General features: G+C 37.7%; 1 protein-coding gene across 1 annotated transcript in view; it reads left to right on the top strand.

Moving 5' to 3' along the window:
• The first annotated feature begins 1,680 nt into the window (after positions 1–1,680).
• MEP1B (meprin A subunit beta) overlaps positions 1,681–17,557 on the top strand; it is a 35,058-nt gene continuing 19,181 nt past the window's right edge. The window contains exons 1-7 of the mRNA XM_090285670.1: positions 1,681–1,725; positions 2,527–2,571; positions 4,727–4,770; positions 6,555–6,633; positions 14,535–14,652; positions 15,374–15,552; positions 17,220–17,438. Of these exons, the coding sequence (XP_090141796.1) occupies positions 1,692–1,725; positions 2,527–2,571; positions 4,727–4,770; positions 6,555–6,633; positions 14,535–14,652; positions 15,374–15,552; positions 17,220–17,438 (718 nt within the window). The 5' untranslated portion in view covers positions 1,681–1,691. The remainder of the gene's footprint in view (positions 1,726–2,526; positions 2,572–4,726; positions 4,771–6,554; positions 6,634–14,534; positions 14,653–15,373; positions 15,553–17,219; positions 17,439–17,557) is intronic.

Below are 17,557 nucleotides of genomic sequence, written 5' to 3'. Positions count from 1 at the left end.
AAATGAGTGTTTCTTTTTGGCAAATGGGCAGGTGGGGCACAGGGAGTGAGAAGGAGAGAGTCAGAGACATAGACATAAATTTATGTTTTTCTTTGTGTTTCATTATTGTGTAACAAGTTTTCTTTGGTAAGATAGAAAACGTGAAATTTGAAAATCATTCCACTTTTATTGCTGAATGACATCACACTGCTGTTACAGTAACATGAGACAGGAACTGTCACAGGCTCAGTAAATACTGGGATTTCTCTTATGCTTTTTTCTGAATTGAGCCCAGTCCTGCTGAGTGGCAGGTGGTTGTACCATGAACCAACCCAGGGTTATGAATGAAGTTCCAAATGCTTGTGGGAAGACCTTCGGTTGTGATTAAAAGATAACAGTTCTTATGTTATGCTAATATTCTGTGAACAGGAACTATAGTATTGAGAACAAGAGAAACCATTTGATAACATTAAAACTGTAATGAAAAAATACTTTACAACTTGTTTTAGTAGGAATGCTTGGCATTCCTGTGAGTATAGTGCTTGTTACTATCAAAGAGGGTGTTAATCATCCAGCTAGCTCATACTACTTGCCAAATGTCCCAAATGATCCTAGAGTTTAGATATGTAAACTGTATTTACATAAGATTGTACCTTACATTTGTGTGACATTTTCTTATAGTTAAAAAAAGTGCTTTCATATGATATCATATAACCCTCACAGTATCCATGCAAAGCAGGTGTTGACCATATTCTACAGATAGTTTGAGTATCAGGAAGGTGAACTGACTTGCTGTTAGTTGGTGGAATCAGGAATATAACCCAGATCTACTATCAGTCCCATGAGCTTCTTTTTTAAAACCTCACTTGAGGACATTTTTTTTTTTTTAAATTTATTTTTATTGCTTTTAGACAGGGAGGAAGGAAGAGAGAGAAACATCAATGAGAAAGAAAAGCATCAGTTGGTTGCCTCCCATATGCTCTGGAGGACAGGGGATTGGTGCCTGGATAGGGATCTCATGGATCCTGATGGGGGTGTTGCATGCACCATTGTTTGGACCAGGAATCAAACCTGCAACCTTTAAGTTATAGGTTGATGCTCCAACCAACTGAGTCACACCAGCCAGGGCTTTTTAAATTAGATTACATTAAGAAGTTGCTCAGGTTTACTTAATTTTTCTATTGATGTAGTCTGGGTTTCATCTGGTTACTTCTATCTTCAGAAGTTTTTCTTTTTTTTAAATCACAACGCTATCTATACCCATTGACTCCTTTCTTTAGTATTGTCTTTCAAGGTAGTCTTAAGTGAAATACAAAAGTAAACAATGATTAATGAGGTCTTCAATAAAATTTATTTTTAAAGGATTGTTATAAATTACGATAACATTTCAATGTTGGGAATACATTTTCAGGCTTTTCAAAATTGCTCCATAAATCCTTTAGAAAATAATGATAAAAGTGAACACATTTCAGGGCTGGAGTCCTGTGTTCTACCTTTTCTCCAGTCTTTGAAGTTGGTTTCTTGTTTATTTCACTTTCAAATTCACGTAACAGGATGTTTTCTTATATGAAATGGGAAGACCCTTTGACTCTAGATATATGTTGAAAGTAATTTATAGTATTAATGGAAAAAACCCTCACAAATGGCTAGGTGTAAGTCTGAACCAAAAAGACCATTTATACTATGGGCATTATAATAATATCTTCTTTTATATGTTTGTTTCCCAGCCAACTCCAGAAAATTTTGGTGAGTGTATTTTGAGATTTGCTCTAAGTTGTATTAAAAAAAAGTTATGTGTATAATAGAATAATAGAACAGAAGAACTTAAGACAGATTAAATGCTAAGTATATGCATAATTGCATTGAACTTTGATCAAACGCTGGCTTCTCTTGATTTATTGAGGAATGTTTTATTGTTCCTGTTCCAGGGTTCCAAATACCGAGCAGAAAAACAGATGGCAATATAGGAGAGGCGAAACACAGTGACTGACACACAGACATCCATAAATGTTTGCTACTGTTACTTTTGCTATTTTGTATCAAATCAGATGAACAACCTATTCAGTTGCACACTGAGAGATTTGGCCATATTATTCACCCCTTTGCAATTTAAAAGAGAAATTTAAATTTAAATTTAAATAAGAATTTTGCTTGAGAGTTCCAAGGTATGCTATTGCAAAGGATATACATTTATGGGTAGAACAGACTGGTTTGACCAACTTTAAACATTTGCTTTCTATTTAATCTTAGCCATCTAACTCAGTCTTCCAAATTAAGCTTAATATTGTATGGAGTAATCAATTTCTTATTTCTGAAGTTATTTGGAATTCAAAGGACATGAATAGGACAAGAGTGAAAACTCTGTAGCCTCAAGCCTGGCTCATAAAAGGTTCTCAATCAATCAATCAATGCATATGTATTAATTTTGAACCCTGTAGTCACTTATCTGAGGCAAAAGAATCTTGTTCCCCTCTAATTTGATCATTGATAAAACTTTTCTTCTTTCCAAACATAATGTTCAATGTGTTTTTCTTTGTTATTTTAAAGATGTGGATGGTGGAATTGACCAGGATATATTTGATATCAATGAAGGTTTGTAAATATTTTTACATCCTTTGTTTTTTTTACGTGTATTTCATTGATTATACTTTTACACTTGTCCCAATTTTCCCCCTTTGCCCAATACCCAAATTCCCTCCAGCAATCCCCTCCTTAGTCCATGTCCATGGGTCATGCATGTAAGTCCTTTGGCTTCACATTTCCGATACTGTTCTCAACATCTCCCTGTCTATTTTGTTCCTATCAATTTATGCTTCTTAATCCCTGCACCTTTCACTTCACTCTCCCCTTTTCCCTACCCAGCTGATAACCCTCCAAGTAATCTCCATATCTATTCTTCTGTTCCTGTTGGTTGTTTGCTGGGTTGGTTTTTTTTAGATTCAGTTGTTGATAGTTGTGATTTTTTTGCCCTTTTAATGTTCATAGTTTTGATCTTCTTCTTTTTAAAAAATAAGTCTTTATACTATTTTATTTAATAATGGTTTGGTGATAATGACTCCTTTAGCTTTACCTTGTCTGGGAAGCACTTTATCTGTCCTTCCATTCTAAATGATAGCTTTGCTGGATAGAGTAACCTAGGTTGTAGGTCCTTGCCTTTCATCACCTTGTATACTTATCACCAGTTTCTTCTAGCTTGTAGAGTTTCTTCTGAGAAATAAGCTGAGAGTCTTAAAGAAATTCCTTTGTAGATGACTCTTTTCTCTTGCAGGTTTTAAGATTCTCTCTTTATCCTTAACCTTTGGCATTTTAATTATTATGTGTCTTGGTGTGGTCCTCCTTTGGTCCATCTTGTTTGGGGTTCTGTGCTTCCTGGACTTGTATATCTCTTTCCTTCACCAAATCAGGGAAGTTTTCTTTCATTATTTTTTCAAGTAAGTTTTCAATTTCTTGCTCTTCCTCTTCTCCCTCTGGCATTCCTATGATTTGGATGTTGGTACATTTGGAGGTGTACCAGAAACTTCTTAGTCTATCCTCATTTTTTTTTTTCAATTCTTTTTCTTCTTGCTGTTATGATTGAGTGCTTTTTTCTTCCTTATGTTCCAAATTGTAGATTTGATTCTCTTTCATCCCCTCCGCTGTCGGTTTCTGTTAGATTTTTCTTTATTTCACTTAGTGTAACCTTCATCTCTGCCTGGGTCCTTTTCATGCAGTTGCCATACTCAGTGAGTTTTTTGTGCATTCTAATAACCAGTGTTTTGAACTCTGCATCTGATAGGTTGGTTATCTCTGTTTCATTTAATTCTTTTTCTGGGGTTTTGTTCTGTTCTTTCAATTGGGCCATATTTTTTGTCTCCTCAATTTGGCAACCACCCCTGTGTTTATTTATGTGTATTAGTAGAGCTGTTTTGACTCCCTGTCTTAGTAGTGTGGCCTATTGAAGAAGAGCAACCTGTAAATTGTGTGGGGTGGAGCCTTAGGTGATCTCCAGTGTTGGGCAACCCATTTCACCATTTTATGGCTCTGTGTGGGGGGAAGGCTCAAAGAGAGACAATGCCATTGCTTGGCTTCTGGAGGTTTGCTTGGGAGGCTGTCTCCTGGCACTTGCACTATTTCCAGTCACTTCAGTTTTTCCCTGTATGCCACTTGTGCCCTTTCAGTTGTTGCCCTGATGCTGAATCCCTGAGGGGGTGGGTCTACATAAGTCATAAATCTATGCAGGCCCTTTAAGAGGCGTCTCCTGATAATCTGGCAGTTTCTCCCATGACCCAAGTCCCCATGGATTTTTACAGCTAGGAGTTATGGGGATTTATCATCCTGGTTCTAGAACCCTGAGCTGCTGGGTTTTCTGCTTTGGGGTTGGGATACCTCACCTCGAGGTACCCCTCCTAATTTTTATACACCACACATGAATGTGGGACTGCCTGTTCTGCTGCCTCTCCACACCACTTCTTTAGCTCCACACCTCTCTGCGCTTCTCCACCTCTCTTTGCGTACCTGCCCCTCCTATCCATCTGTAATAATGTGGCTTCTTTAAATCCTTGGTTGTTGGACTTTCATACAGCTCAGTTCTCTGATGGTTCTGGGTGATATTTGTTTTGTAGTCTAGCTGTAATTTTTTTTTGTAGTTGTGTGAGGAGGTGAAGCATATTTACCTATGCCTCCATCTTGACCAGAAGTTCTTTACATCCTTAATTAAGTGGGAAGTTTAAACGAATTTGTTAACATACATTTTTATTTTTCCTCATAGATTTGGGACTGGATCTCTTTGAGGGAGACATTAAACTTGATGGGGTGAGTTGAAAAAATGCAAGGAAGAATCTTCTATTAATTACTATGAGTTGAAATACAGAATATCTGAGATTGATTGGGCAATATGGACTTAGTTAAGCCCAACTATCTTGAAGTGCACAGGTTCATGGTGACAGGTTTATTCAATGAATACACTGTACTGTAAGGGACTCATATAATAGTGTCTTCATGATCTGCTACTCAGATTTCTGTGTGGTTAAAGCCACAATCACTCAACATGGATGCCTTGGTCTTTTAAAAAATATTTTTGATGTTCATTATTGAAACAATAAGATGTTTTCATTTTTAAATAGAACCTCACTGATCCAATCAAGTTGAAGCAAAGTTAAACTGAATTGATAGACATTGTCAATAAATCAAGCTTTTCACCCTAAGCAATAGATTTTGTGACTTCTACCCTGAAAGCTAAAAATAGTGTTGCCCAGTACAGGTCCTTCCATCCCTTTCATAAAGTCTCCCCTCTTAGTGAAATCGTCACCACATCTTCACCTCATGTCATCAAGTAAGCAAAAAATCCAGGCATCACCTTTGCTTCCTCCCTTTCCCTCACCCCACCATCCAGTCCATCAGTAAGTTCTGTCATTTCTGTCTCCAATGTGTGTCTCAAATAATTTACTTTTCACCTAATTTATATTTTTATTTCAAAGACTGCCCTTTTCTAATGGAAAACCCCATCCCTGTTGTAACAAAGCAATCTTTTAAATAGGTAATGATACCATTTCACTTCCTGGCTTAAAACTTTTCAATAGGTTCCTACTGCATTTGGAATAATATCCAAGTTTACTCATAGCCTTCAAGACCTTGCATAATTTAACTCCTGCCTATTTCTCCTCCCATTTCTTTTCTTTTCCTCTCCCTTCTCCCATCCTCTCTACTCCACTCCATCCCCACCTCTGTCCTCTCCTCTCCTCTCCCTCCCCTCAACTCATTTCTTTTCTCTCCTAACTCATTAGGCTGCTGGCCTCAAATCATCTCAGAACATAGCAAGCAAGCATAGTCCCACATCAGAACCAGAGCAACTACTGTTTCCCCTGTTTGAAATGATCTCCCCAAGGTCACTTGCAGTCCTGGCTCTTCCTTATTATTCCTATTTCACCTTAACTGTTATCCTTTCAAAGAGTTCTGCCCTGGCCATTTTATCTAATGTGCAACCCCATCCCCTTACTCTTGCCCACATACTACTTGACCGTTTCACTGGGTATTAGCTCCAAGAATATAAGGGCCTTGGTAGCTTTGTTTTCAGCAAATCTCTATTCTCTAAAATAACTCTCAGTTTGTTGATTGGATGAATACATTAAAATGAAATATTATTAGTTCTTTACTATAAAAAGTTCAAATCATTTAAATCATTTTTAAAAAACTTTGGCCAAGCTCATGTGACTTTTTCTGACTCTGTGAGGTCAAGATTATGGAGGTTTTGCTATCGCTTCCTTCTTGCATATTTTTAATCTCTTGTATAGAAAACTAGTCTATAAGTCTACCAATATGTATAGTTCAGTTTTATAACAATCATTATTTACATGGTTTTGCATGATTTTTTATTCAACTCTATCAACAAAATTAACAATAGAAATTTCCTCCTAAAAACTTTGTTCTAATACCATAAAAGTAGAGGTGCACACACACACACGTGTGTGTGCACATGCATAAGCAATTTGTTTAAGATGGCTGGGAGAGCTTAAAACTTCATTTAGATTAACTATTGGTTGTTTCATAAGTTCTTGCCTGATTCACTTAATTACTCCTTTCACGTTTATTTTTGGCAGGATCAAGATAGAAATTCCATCATTGGAGAAAACTATAGATGGCCTCACACCATTCCATATGTTCTAGAAGACAGCTTGGGTTAGTATACACCTTGGAGTATCCCTATCTGGTGTATGTTCCCGAAAGAATATGATTACAGTATTTCCAAGGGTAGGCAATTATAGCCTTTAAGGGTTTTTGTTTGTTCATTGTTTTGTGTAGCTATGTACAGTTACTTTAAAAGAAGCCAAGTGAACAATGAAAAGAACCTAAGTGTCTTTGTCTGAAATATTTGCTGAGCTTTGAGCAATAAAAGAATTCAACCAACATTTATGAAGCACCTACTCTGTGTTGGTTTATTTAATTCTAGGAACATAAAGATTAGAGCATTAGTCTTTTTTTTTTTTAAGTAGTGTTTTCCCATATGTTCAAATTTGAGTAAAAACAAACAAGCAAACAAACAAACCAATAAAACAAATAAAACTCTAGAAAGTGGCATTGCTTTACCAACATTTTACTTTGCCAAGCCAGGCACTTGACCAACAAGAACTCACTATCTTATATCACCGTCTTTTAATAAAATAAACTGTTTTAATAGTAAAAATCCAGAAGAATCTAATCTAAAACTAAGAAGAAATTTAATTGTAATGGACAACTAACTCTAAACATGGTCCCTATTTTATTTATGAACTAGTGAAAATATCTTCAACCAGCATCAGTTTAGAAACTGCTGTTTGGGAAACTTTTCCTTAAAGATGATACATTTCAGCAGAGATTCAGATAAACCTAAAGCTGATTATAACAGAATGGAGTAAACATAATGATTAATCATGTGTTCACAGAGCTATGGGAGTAGCCTTGGTATAAAGGCGTAGACATTAGGGAACAGGTGGGCCTATGTAGCAGGGCTGCATGAAGGGTGTGCAGGTTGTACACAACACAGAAGTCCTGGGGAGGGAGGGCAACTGGGACTGAAATTGAGTTTGCATTCTTCTCATCAAGAGACATTCATTTCTTTGCATGAAATGCTATTTGCCCACCAAGACAGCGCTTACATCATTCTCTCAGATGAGGTGCCTCTTTCTAATGTGCAGAAAAGCACCACGTGGTCTCGTGTGGCTTCTGATAGCAAGGAAAATGTGCCCCAGGCAGATGTGCACAGGCATGGGGAAGGGAAAAACCCTTAACTGGAATTTATATTGGAAGTAGGGAGAAAATGAGGTTGAACAGGTAGGCTGGAATCACATTGGGAAAGTCTTTCCCGTATTAAAAATTGGTGTTTATACTGATGGTAATGTGGAGTCACCAAAAGTTTGAATGTGGAAGAAGATTGTTATCATTTGGTTGCAGTATAGAAGATGTAGTATTATTAGGGCAATAAGAAATAGGGAGATCAGCTAGGGGACTACTGAAGACATTTAGGGAAGGACCAAAAAGTTTCTGAACTAAGACTCTCTTAGTAAGGATAGACAAGAATGGATAACTCAAAGAGAGATTTAGGAGACAATTGTATTTGGTGACAAATGGCAAGAGGTCAAGCATGTAGGTCCAGGTAAAGCGATGCTAATGCTCAGGATTTATGCAATTTGATGGATCATAGTGCCTTTAACCAAATAAGGAATATGTCTTAAAGTGAGTAGGGTAGACAAGTGTGGTGGAAAATAGTTTTTGGAGTGCAGAATTTGAAATGTATCAGGCACACTATAGTAGAGATACCACATAAAGTGTTGGTGGATAGCCTGGCCAGTCAAGATAGAGAAATCTTTGGGAGCTCTTAAGATATAGGAAAAGGTTGAAGTTGTGGGTATAAATGAGATCGTTCCCAGTGCCTTACGTATAACAGGTACCCCGTAGATAATGGACCTGATTGAATGCCCAAGATCATACTGAGTGAGATGGCCGACGCTGAATCAGCTTGGGAGAGCAACTTTTGGGGATTGGTATAGAGGAAGGATCTGATAGAAGTGGTTGAAAAGGGAGGAAACATAGATTAAAAAACCAAGAATGGGGTAGAAAAAAACAAGGCAAGAGTAATTAACAGGATTAGAAGTTTAAAAAGCTCATGTAATATGAGGAGAGAAAGATGTTTATTGACTTTTGGAATTGGGGGGAATCAGAAAGATTAAAATTTTTTTTGGCTTAAATATTTTGATTACAAACTTAAAAATACTTTTGTGTATTTAAATATATATATATATATATATAATCATGAACATCATATTGACATTTTAGTTAATGACTAATTGTATGTGCAATGATGATCTCATAAAAGTATACGTAATGGAGCTGAGAAATTTATATCACCTAGTGAAGTTGTCACTGTCTAATCATAGCACAGTGCATTATTCATGTGTTTGGTGATTACACTGGTGTAAGCAAACTTACTGCACTGCCAGTCATATAAAAGTGTAGCACATATAGTTATGTACAGTACATAGTACTTAATGATGATAATAAATGACTATGTTGCTGGCTTATCTATTTACTATACTGTACTTTCAATCATTTACCCTGTCTGGTTTGGCTCAGTGGATTGAGCGTCGGCCTGCGAGCTAAGTGTCGCTGGTTCGATCTTCCAGTCAGGGCACATCAGAGAAGGAAAACTCTGATTCCAAAAAACCTCCGCTGCCTTGCGGCATACCTCTTCAGGGGAAAGGCTAAGGGAGTAAACCCCAACAGAAAATCCGGAGCCGGAGTCCCTAAGGCGGTTTGACGTTGTAGTCAACACCGGCAACTCCTGCGGCGCACCTGAAGCCAAGCTGTATTGACTCCGTCTTTCCCTTGGATCCTTCAGCTGCGAAGAGAGGGGGGGTCTGCTGCATGGGCAACAGCAGACCCTCCATATCACCCTGCCCAGGCTCTGTAGCTTCAGCTCCACTGGAGAGGACACTCCAGCGTCATTGCAAGATGTCGATTCAACATGGGAGGAGACAGATACCGTGTCACTCCCGAGTTGGACTGCACAGCCATTCTCGGCGGTGCAGATAGACTCTTTTTTTTTTTTTTTTAAGAGGAATAGCCAATCTTGGTTTATTTTCTTTATTTATTTATTTATTTATTTTATTTTGGTTTTTCAATTACAGTTGTCCCCTTTTCCCCTAATTTCTCTCCCCCACCCAACCCACCCCCTCTCCCGCAATCATATCCCGCAGATAGACTCTTAAGAATCTACACCATCGTCTCTCGAGACGGACGGCTGCCAACGACTTTCAATCATTATTTTAGAGTGTCCTCTATCTACTTGTAAAAAATTTTGCTATAAAACAGTGTGCTGTGTTGCCCTGGAAGCAGCCTAATACAGCCCATGTTTACCATGTCCATTGATTACATCATTTTCTTTTGTGCTCAATTTAATCTTGTTTTTTTTTTTTTTTAAGTGACTTGCTGTGCAGGCTTGTAGCCTAGAAGCAATAGACTATACCTTATAGCCTAGGTGTGTAGTAGGCTATACTATCTGGATTTGTGTAAGTGCACTCACTCTATGATGTTTACATGACAAAATTACCTAATGACAAAATTTTAAAAATATAACCCCATTGTTAAGTGATGCATAATTCTCTCTCCATATATACACATATGTATATATGGATATATATAAAATTTTACATATGTATGTGTGTGTGTGCTTATATATAAAACTTTAATATCTTCCAAGGTGAGTTCCATGAGAGATAATTGAGCCTTAATATGACTGTGTCTCTGAGGTTATTTTTGCCATGTATTTTAACCAAAACTATTATAACGTTATGAGCTCTATGTACCTGCTTTTCTACAACATTATAAAAAACATAGTGTATGCTTTGAGGACAGGAGGTATTTGTCGCCTTGTAAATCTGAGGCTTAGCATAGTCTCTAGTATATTATAGGCATTAATACATATTTTAAAAAATAAAGTGATAACCCTGACTGGTGTGACTCAGTTGGTTGGTTGTCATCTTGCAAAGCGGAGGGTCACTGGCTTGGCTCCCAGTGTATGCACATGCCTGGGTTGTGGGTTTGGTCCCTGGTCAGGGCGTATCTGCAAGGTACCCGATCAATATTTCTTTCTCACATCGATGTTTCTCTCCCTCTCTTTCTCCTCCCATTCCTCTCTCTCTGGAAATAAATAAATAAAATCTTTAAAAAATAAATTGATAAACATATATGAATAAAACATATTAGATAAAAAACTCACTTCAGATCTTGCCACCCAAACTGTGCACATTTTTGCATAAACTAGTTTTTAAAATTTTTATTCTGTTTCTTTCACTTAATATTATTACATTGTTTCATTTTATATAGTTTTTATAATATAATTACCTTCAAATTTTTGTAGGTAATTTCCTCAATTCAATGACTTTGATTCTTTCTTATTTAGAAAATACTAAACTATGTTTAATAGTGTAGCATTGAACTTATTCTTTAAAAAAAAATTTACTTATTTATTTGTTTGTTTATTTATTTTATTTTTAGAGAGAGGGGAAAGGTGAAAGTGAGGGAGAGAAACATCACTGTGTGATGCCTCTCACTCACGCCCCCAACTGGGGACCTGACGTGCAACCTAGTCATGTGCCCTGACTCGGAATCGAACAAGTGACACTTGGCTCACAGGCCGACGCTCAATCCACTGAGCCACAGCAGCCAGGGCTTGAACTTATTCTTGATGTTTTAAGTGAGAAGAGTATTTTCTCACATTTCAGAAATTTTTCTGATTAAAGTGTTATTTTATTTTTATTTAAATTTTTTTTTCAATTATAGCTGAGATACAATATTGTATTAGTTTCAAGTGTATAACATAGTGATTACACATTTCTTCAAAAAAATTTTTTAAATATTTTTAAAATTTATTTTTAGAGAAAGGGGATGGAAGAGAGAAAGAGAGGGAGAGAAACATCAATGTATGGTTGCCTCTCACATGCCCCCAGTTGGGAACCTGGCTGGAAATCCAGGCACTTGCCCTGACTGGGAATCGAACTGGTGACCCTTTGGTTCACAGGCCAGCGCTCAATCCATTGAGCCACACCACCAGGGCTGATTACACATTGCTATGACATGAAATTTATATGATCTTCAAATGACTCCAACTAGGAAAATCACTAAGCAAGGCTTCTCTTACGTGTATAGCAAGAGTAAATACTTATGAAGGATTTTTAGCAGGTGATTTTGAAAGGCCAGAAATCACTATTATTCAGATTCTGGTGGGCCAACCTACTAAGTTCTGCCAGTAGGGCTTTGGTCTTTTAGCTTAAACTTGAGGTGTTATTTGGCTGGAAAGTGCAACTTCCCTGAAAGGGAAGCAGCCATTTATAGCTCCCAGTGAATAAACTGTAATTCCTCACCTGAGCGTCAGATCTGAGGTGGTAGGTGGGGGGAGGTAGGGAGTAGGGGATGAGGGTAGACTTAAGGATGGAAATAAAAAGTCAAGGTGCTAGTTACCTAAAGGGGCTGACAAGGGGGAAATAATCCTGAGCAGCTGCTTGTTTAATTCCTGGACTTGTTTAGGACCTGCCTTATCCTTCCCAGCCTGGAGATTAGATAACATGATCGTAGGTGGAGCTTTTCTGCATCTATGATGCACAGTGAATTAAGGTCTTTGGTAAATAAAAGCACATGGTGAATGAAGGCATTATTTTGGCAAAGAGCTATACCTTTTATAAAACTTTCATATCTGTTTCCTTGTTTGATTCTCAGAACAATTCAATGCAGGATAAAAACAGTCCTCATTAAGCTTTGATAAAAGGCCTAGATCAGCATGCTCCTTTTCCATTTTGTTCTAAAATAGTCATGTGGTGGTCGGTATCATCACCTGTTATTTTGAGTAAATGTTATATTTGAAATAGTAATCCAAATGTGATTTTTATGGTACAGAAAATTTGGAAACAGTTTAAATATTTGACAACAGGAAGTTAAATATGTTAAAGCCATATAATGTAGCCATTAAAATGGTAAAAGTAATAATGATGAAGAAAGATTTTAATGATTTATTTAGTGAAAAAATAGTTTATAAAATATTATGTAGACTGTGACTTTATTTTTAATATAATATATGTATGTATTCATAAGCAAAAAGCATGATAAGGGTGATTAATTATTTCTGGATGATAAGATTTTTAAATTTCCTTCTCTTTGCTTATATGCATTTTTAAACTTGTTTGTAATGAACACATATTATTTATGTGGTTGTGTAAAGGTCAAATTCTGAATGCATCTTGTACATTCATGAATTTTAGGGCCTTATCTATGTGAATCTTGTCTTGATCTTCACTTGGATGAGGTGTTCTGAGTATAATCACGAGTCACTTAACAGGGATACATTCTGAGAAATGCATCATTAGGCAATTTGGTGGTCATGCAGACATCATAAAGTACACTCATACAGAGCTAGATAGTCTACGCAGGCTGTATGGTGTAGCCTTTTGCTCCTGGGCTATAACCCTGTATGGCATGTTACTGAATGAAACAACATGAGATTAATTCTAATACAAGAGAAAATAATGCAATCAAGAGACAAAGTAAACACGAGATGTATGAGACTGCTGCTGGTGTAACACGGCACACTGTTCTTTTTTAAGTAGAAACTATGCACTCTAAAATAACAATGGAAAGTACAGTATAGTATAGCAAATACCTTAACCAGTAACAGAGTCATTTATTATCATTATCAAGTATTGTGTACTGTACACAGTTGTATGTGCTGTACTATTATACAACTGGCATTACAGTAGGTTTACACAAGCAGGATGGCTCTAAGCAACAGCAATTTTTCAGCTCCATTATAACTGTATGGTACCACTATCTTATATGCGGTCCATCGTTAACCAAACTGTTGTTATGGAGCGCATTACTGTAATAATTTTTAAATGTCTGTGTTAAAATTATGTAACACAGGGGCCCTGAGAAGTGTGGCTCAGTTGGTTGGGTGTCATCCAGGAAAGTAAAAGGTCTCCGTTCCCAGTCAGGGCATAAGCCTGGGTTGCAGGTGTGGTCCTTCGTCAAGGCGCAAATGAGAGGCAACTGATTGATGTTTCTCTCTGATATTGGTGTTTGATGTTTCTCTCCCTCTCATACTCCCTTCTTTCCCCTCGTTCTAAAAATAGGTAAATAAAATCTTTAAAAAATGATGTTATATAAAGGCGAGAACAAAAAATGAATATTTGATAGATGTTCATTATATTGAATACTTGGAACTTCACTTCTACTTTCTATTCTTATCTTCACAATATCCCTGCAAATTGATTTGAATTCCCCACTTAAGTAATGAGAGCATCACAGCACCAAAGGTAAATTAAATTGGCAAAGGTTGCACATCAAAAATAAGTAATGAGGAAAACGGGGATAACTTAGGTGTGTCTATTTCCAAAGCCCAAGCACTTTACACTCTGTAAGACTGTCCACCACTTCCCTGCAGCTACCATCCTCCACTTCAGCGGTTCCTGTGCCCGTCTCTCCACACGCACCTAATACAGCCTCTTCCCTCCGAGCTTCTTTTCCTGCATGTCCTGCTGCTTTCATATCTGCTGTCTTCTTTGAGTTCCATTTCTATCCAACCTGTTAGCACAATGCTTAACTCCAAAGCCATGGTTCTTAACTCTGTTTGGGGCCCTGACCTCACGTGTGAATCTTATGAACACTCTCCCCACAAAATGCACTTTGTAGATATAAGTATATAGATATAGATGTACTTTGCATACTATTTCAGCATATTCATAGACACCCCCCCCCCAATCTTAAGATCCTCAGGTTAAAATCTTACCTGTGAGACTTTAAATATATATTGCAGCTTCTCAGATGAAGCAGATGACAGTGATGGTTCATTTGGTTGCCTGTGATCTAATGTGTATACTCTTTGAGGTGAGGCACTTCCAATTGTTCCAGAGGGAAATATGGGGTGAAAAGGATTTGGAGAATAATTGAATATTTGCATTAGATAGGCAGGTCCTCAAATAATGTATGGTTTCATTCAGTGTTGTTTTGTTATATTGGTGATGAGATAAATATTTTTGTTTGTTTTCTTCCTTCAGAAATGAATGCTAAGGGAGTTATCCTCAACGTATTTGAACGCTATCGCCTAAAAACATGCATTGACTTCAAGCCTTGGACTGGAGAAACTAACTATATATCAGTGTTCAAGGGCAGTGGGTAAGTTGAAGAGTTTGTCTTCTGTGGGTGCTAAGGAGACCTCTTGTGGCCAAGGCATTATGTCACAGCAATTGCCCTAGGCTCTGACCTTGAGGGAGAGTGGGGGCTTCCTTCCCTCTTTTCTAGAGAGTAAAAAGACAGCTGGATCTAGTTTCTATAGATATAAAATAATATTTTCATACATGCAAACAGACTACCAATTTTTTTTAAGATAAAGAGGTTGGGATTCCCTGCCATCTATCCTACGACTTTGTAAGCTTCAGCTACTACTTACGTCCCCCTTCAAGTAAAACATGAGTGTGTGTGCATGTGTGTATTTAAATTTATTTTAACCTAACAACTCTTAACTACTTGAGTTAAGAAGGTGACAGTGTGATTTGCTTGAAGCTTAGCAATTCCTCTTGGTTGCTATACCTGTAAGACACTTATGAATGTTTATCAGTATAGCAAGGACTATCTGAAAAACTTAGAAATTTCCAGGAAAAATCAGGACGAGACTGACTTTGGCATGACTTACTCCTGTGTTATACTTGTTGTCAGAGAAAGTTCTCCAAAGGTCATCTGGTCTGGGAAATTTCTCATACCTCACCAGGGTCATGACAGAAAGGAATTTGTTTTGTGAAGGATCCAGGTGGGTAACTAAGTGGATTAGGCATTGGGGAACCTGCCCTGAGACCCCAACCTGTCTCATTATAACATCCTCTCCCCTTTCTCCTGTAAGCTGCTATTCTTCAGTAGGAAATAGGCATGTTGGGAAGCAAGAGCTCTCCATTGGGGAAAACTGTGACAGGATAGCCACGATTCAGCATGAGTTCCTCCACGCACTGGGATTCTGGCACGAGCAGTCGCGTTCTGACCGGGATGACTATGTCAGCATAATTTGGGACAGAATTCAGTCAGGTATATTTCTCTTGCTTTCTTACATTTTTAAAGACCGAATGACTAAGCATGGTGCCCTCTCCTGTCATCTGTACCAACTGTTAATAATAGAAAAACTCTGATTTTTTGATGTCTGTCTTCATTTAGCTCTAACTCAGTATGGGTTGAAGTGGGTGAAGGTTGTTGGAGCACAATATCCCAGAACACTAGTATATTTGAGCTGATTATGATCTTAGAAATTAATGTTTCCTAAAGCAAGTTTTGTGGAGTGCTGTTCCACAATATGCTCATGGGTATTGTGTGAAAAGGAATCTGTGGTCACACTAGCTTGTGAAACCCTAGGTTAAAAGAAATTAAACTAACAATTAGTTATACTGCTGTACTATTCAGAGTCTTTGTTATTGTAGATTAACATGGATTGTAAATCTCCAAGAGAGGAGTATCTTCCAAAGTGGCTTCATTATGGTCCTTCTGTGTTTCTGTTTTGTGGAACACTTGAGTTTCTTGTTCCATGAAACTCCTATTGGGAAACACAGCAACAGATGGACAGCATCAACTTTCTGTGACTTTGTGTTCCAACTCAGAAAGGTCTTTATAACCATGTCCAACCAGAGCTCATGTTTTCCACATTTTTTCCACAGTGACACTTAGTTTCCCATCTGCCCTGCCTCTGTAAGGTAAGATGGAGGGAACAGCACTGCTCTCAGGTGGGCACCACGAGGACTGCTCTGTACTGAGGCCCTTGACATCATAATCTTAACATCACGGTTCTTTGCCTCTTCATACCTGCTCCCCCGCCCCCAATGACTTGCTGTGGGTGAGATTAAGGCATAGCTACAGACTAAAAGACTTCTGGAGCAATAAAAATGTTTAGCTTTCCTCCCTAGCCTCCTTCTTTAGGATTCCCAAAGTCTTATTTTTGGTAGAAACTTCTGCCTAGAAGTTTCATGCTTTGGAAATCAGATCTATCTCACTGCGCCCACAAAATCATTTGATTTCAAGTTATAATCAGTTGTCCATTGGTATGATGTTAAGCAGCCTGGTATCTTCTCCAAATGTATTCATTTAAAATACAACTACACACATTCCAGTAACCATGAAACCCCTGAGTATGCCAATCCTTTCTAATGACTCTACATTATAATTCCCAGGTCCCACCCCTCTACACCTCCCGAAGTCCCCTTACCTTCCTCTCCACCTGCCATGGGTGCCCACACCCTCCCATCATCACCTGCCAATGGCCCTAACTGTTTCTTTATTTTTTATTTATTCTCCTTTTTAATTGCATGTATTGGGGTGATATTGGTTAATAAAATTATATATGTTTCAGGTGTACAATTATGTGATATATCATCTGTAGACCCTGACTGTCTCAAAAACACCTTTTAGAATCCTCCTTACCACGTGCAGTTTTTAGAGCCTTGGCCCCAATGCTAACGTCCAACTTTGGGCTATAACGAAAGCTTAGATATGTTCAGCATGACTGCTGGTATTGCAGTTCTAAGCTTGGGTATTATGTTCTAAGGCAGGAAGGTATGAAACACCCTTAAAGTACTATAAATCAGTTGTAGCAAGGATTGCACTATGTTTACTACAGTCTCCATTTCTAAATTAACAGCATTTGGAGTAAAATAAGTTAATTTTGTGAACATCAAGTAATTACATTTTTTAAAAAATTTATCTTTTAGGCAAAGAGCACAATTTTAACACTTATGATGATCGAGTCTCGGACGCTTTGAATGTTCCCTATGATTACACTTCAGTCATGCACTACAGTAAAACCGCATTCAGAAATGGAACAGAACCCACAATTGTAACGAAAATCTCGGACTTCATGGATGTGATTGGTCAACGAATGGATTTCAGTGACTACGATCTCTTAAAGCTGAATCGACTGTATAACTGCTGTATGTGATAGGCCCTTTGAAATGCCTTCTGTTTATCTCTGCTACATAGGAAAAAAAAATTATGCTCTGTGACATTTTGCTGAGCATTGCTGAATTTTCTGAAATTATAAAACCTTGAT

Source organism: Furipterus horrens, unplaced genomic scaffold (assembly GCF_987537825.1).
Source record: "Furipterus horrens unplaced genomic scaffold, mFurHor1.1.pri manual_scaffold_8, whole genome shotgun sequence".
In the NCBI taxonomy this organism is placed as follows: domain Eukaryota; kingdom Metazoa; phylum Chordata; class Mammalia; order Chiroptera; family Furipteridae; genus Furipterus; species Furipterus horrens.
This window is presented reverse-complemented; position numbering and strand designations above follow the sequence as displayed.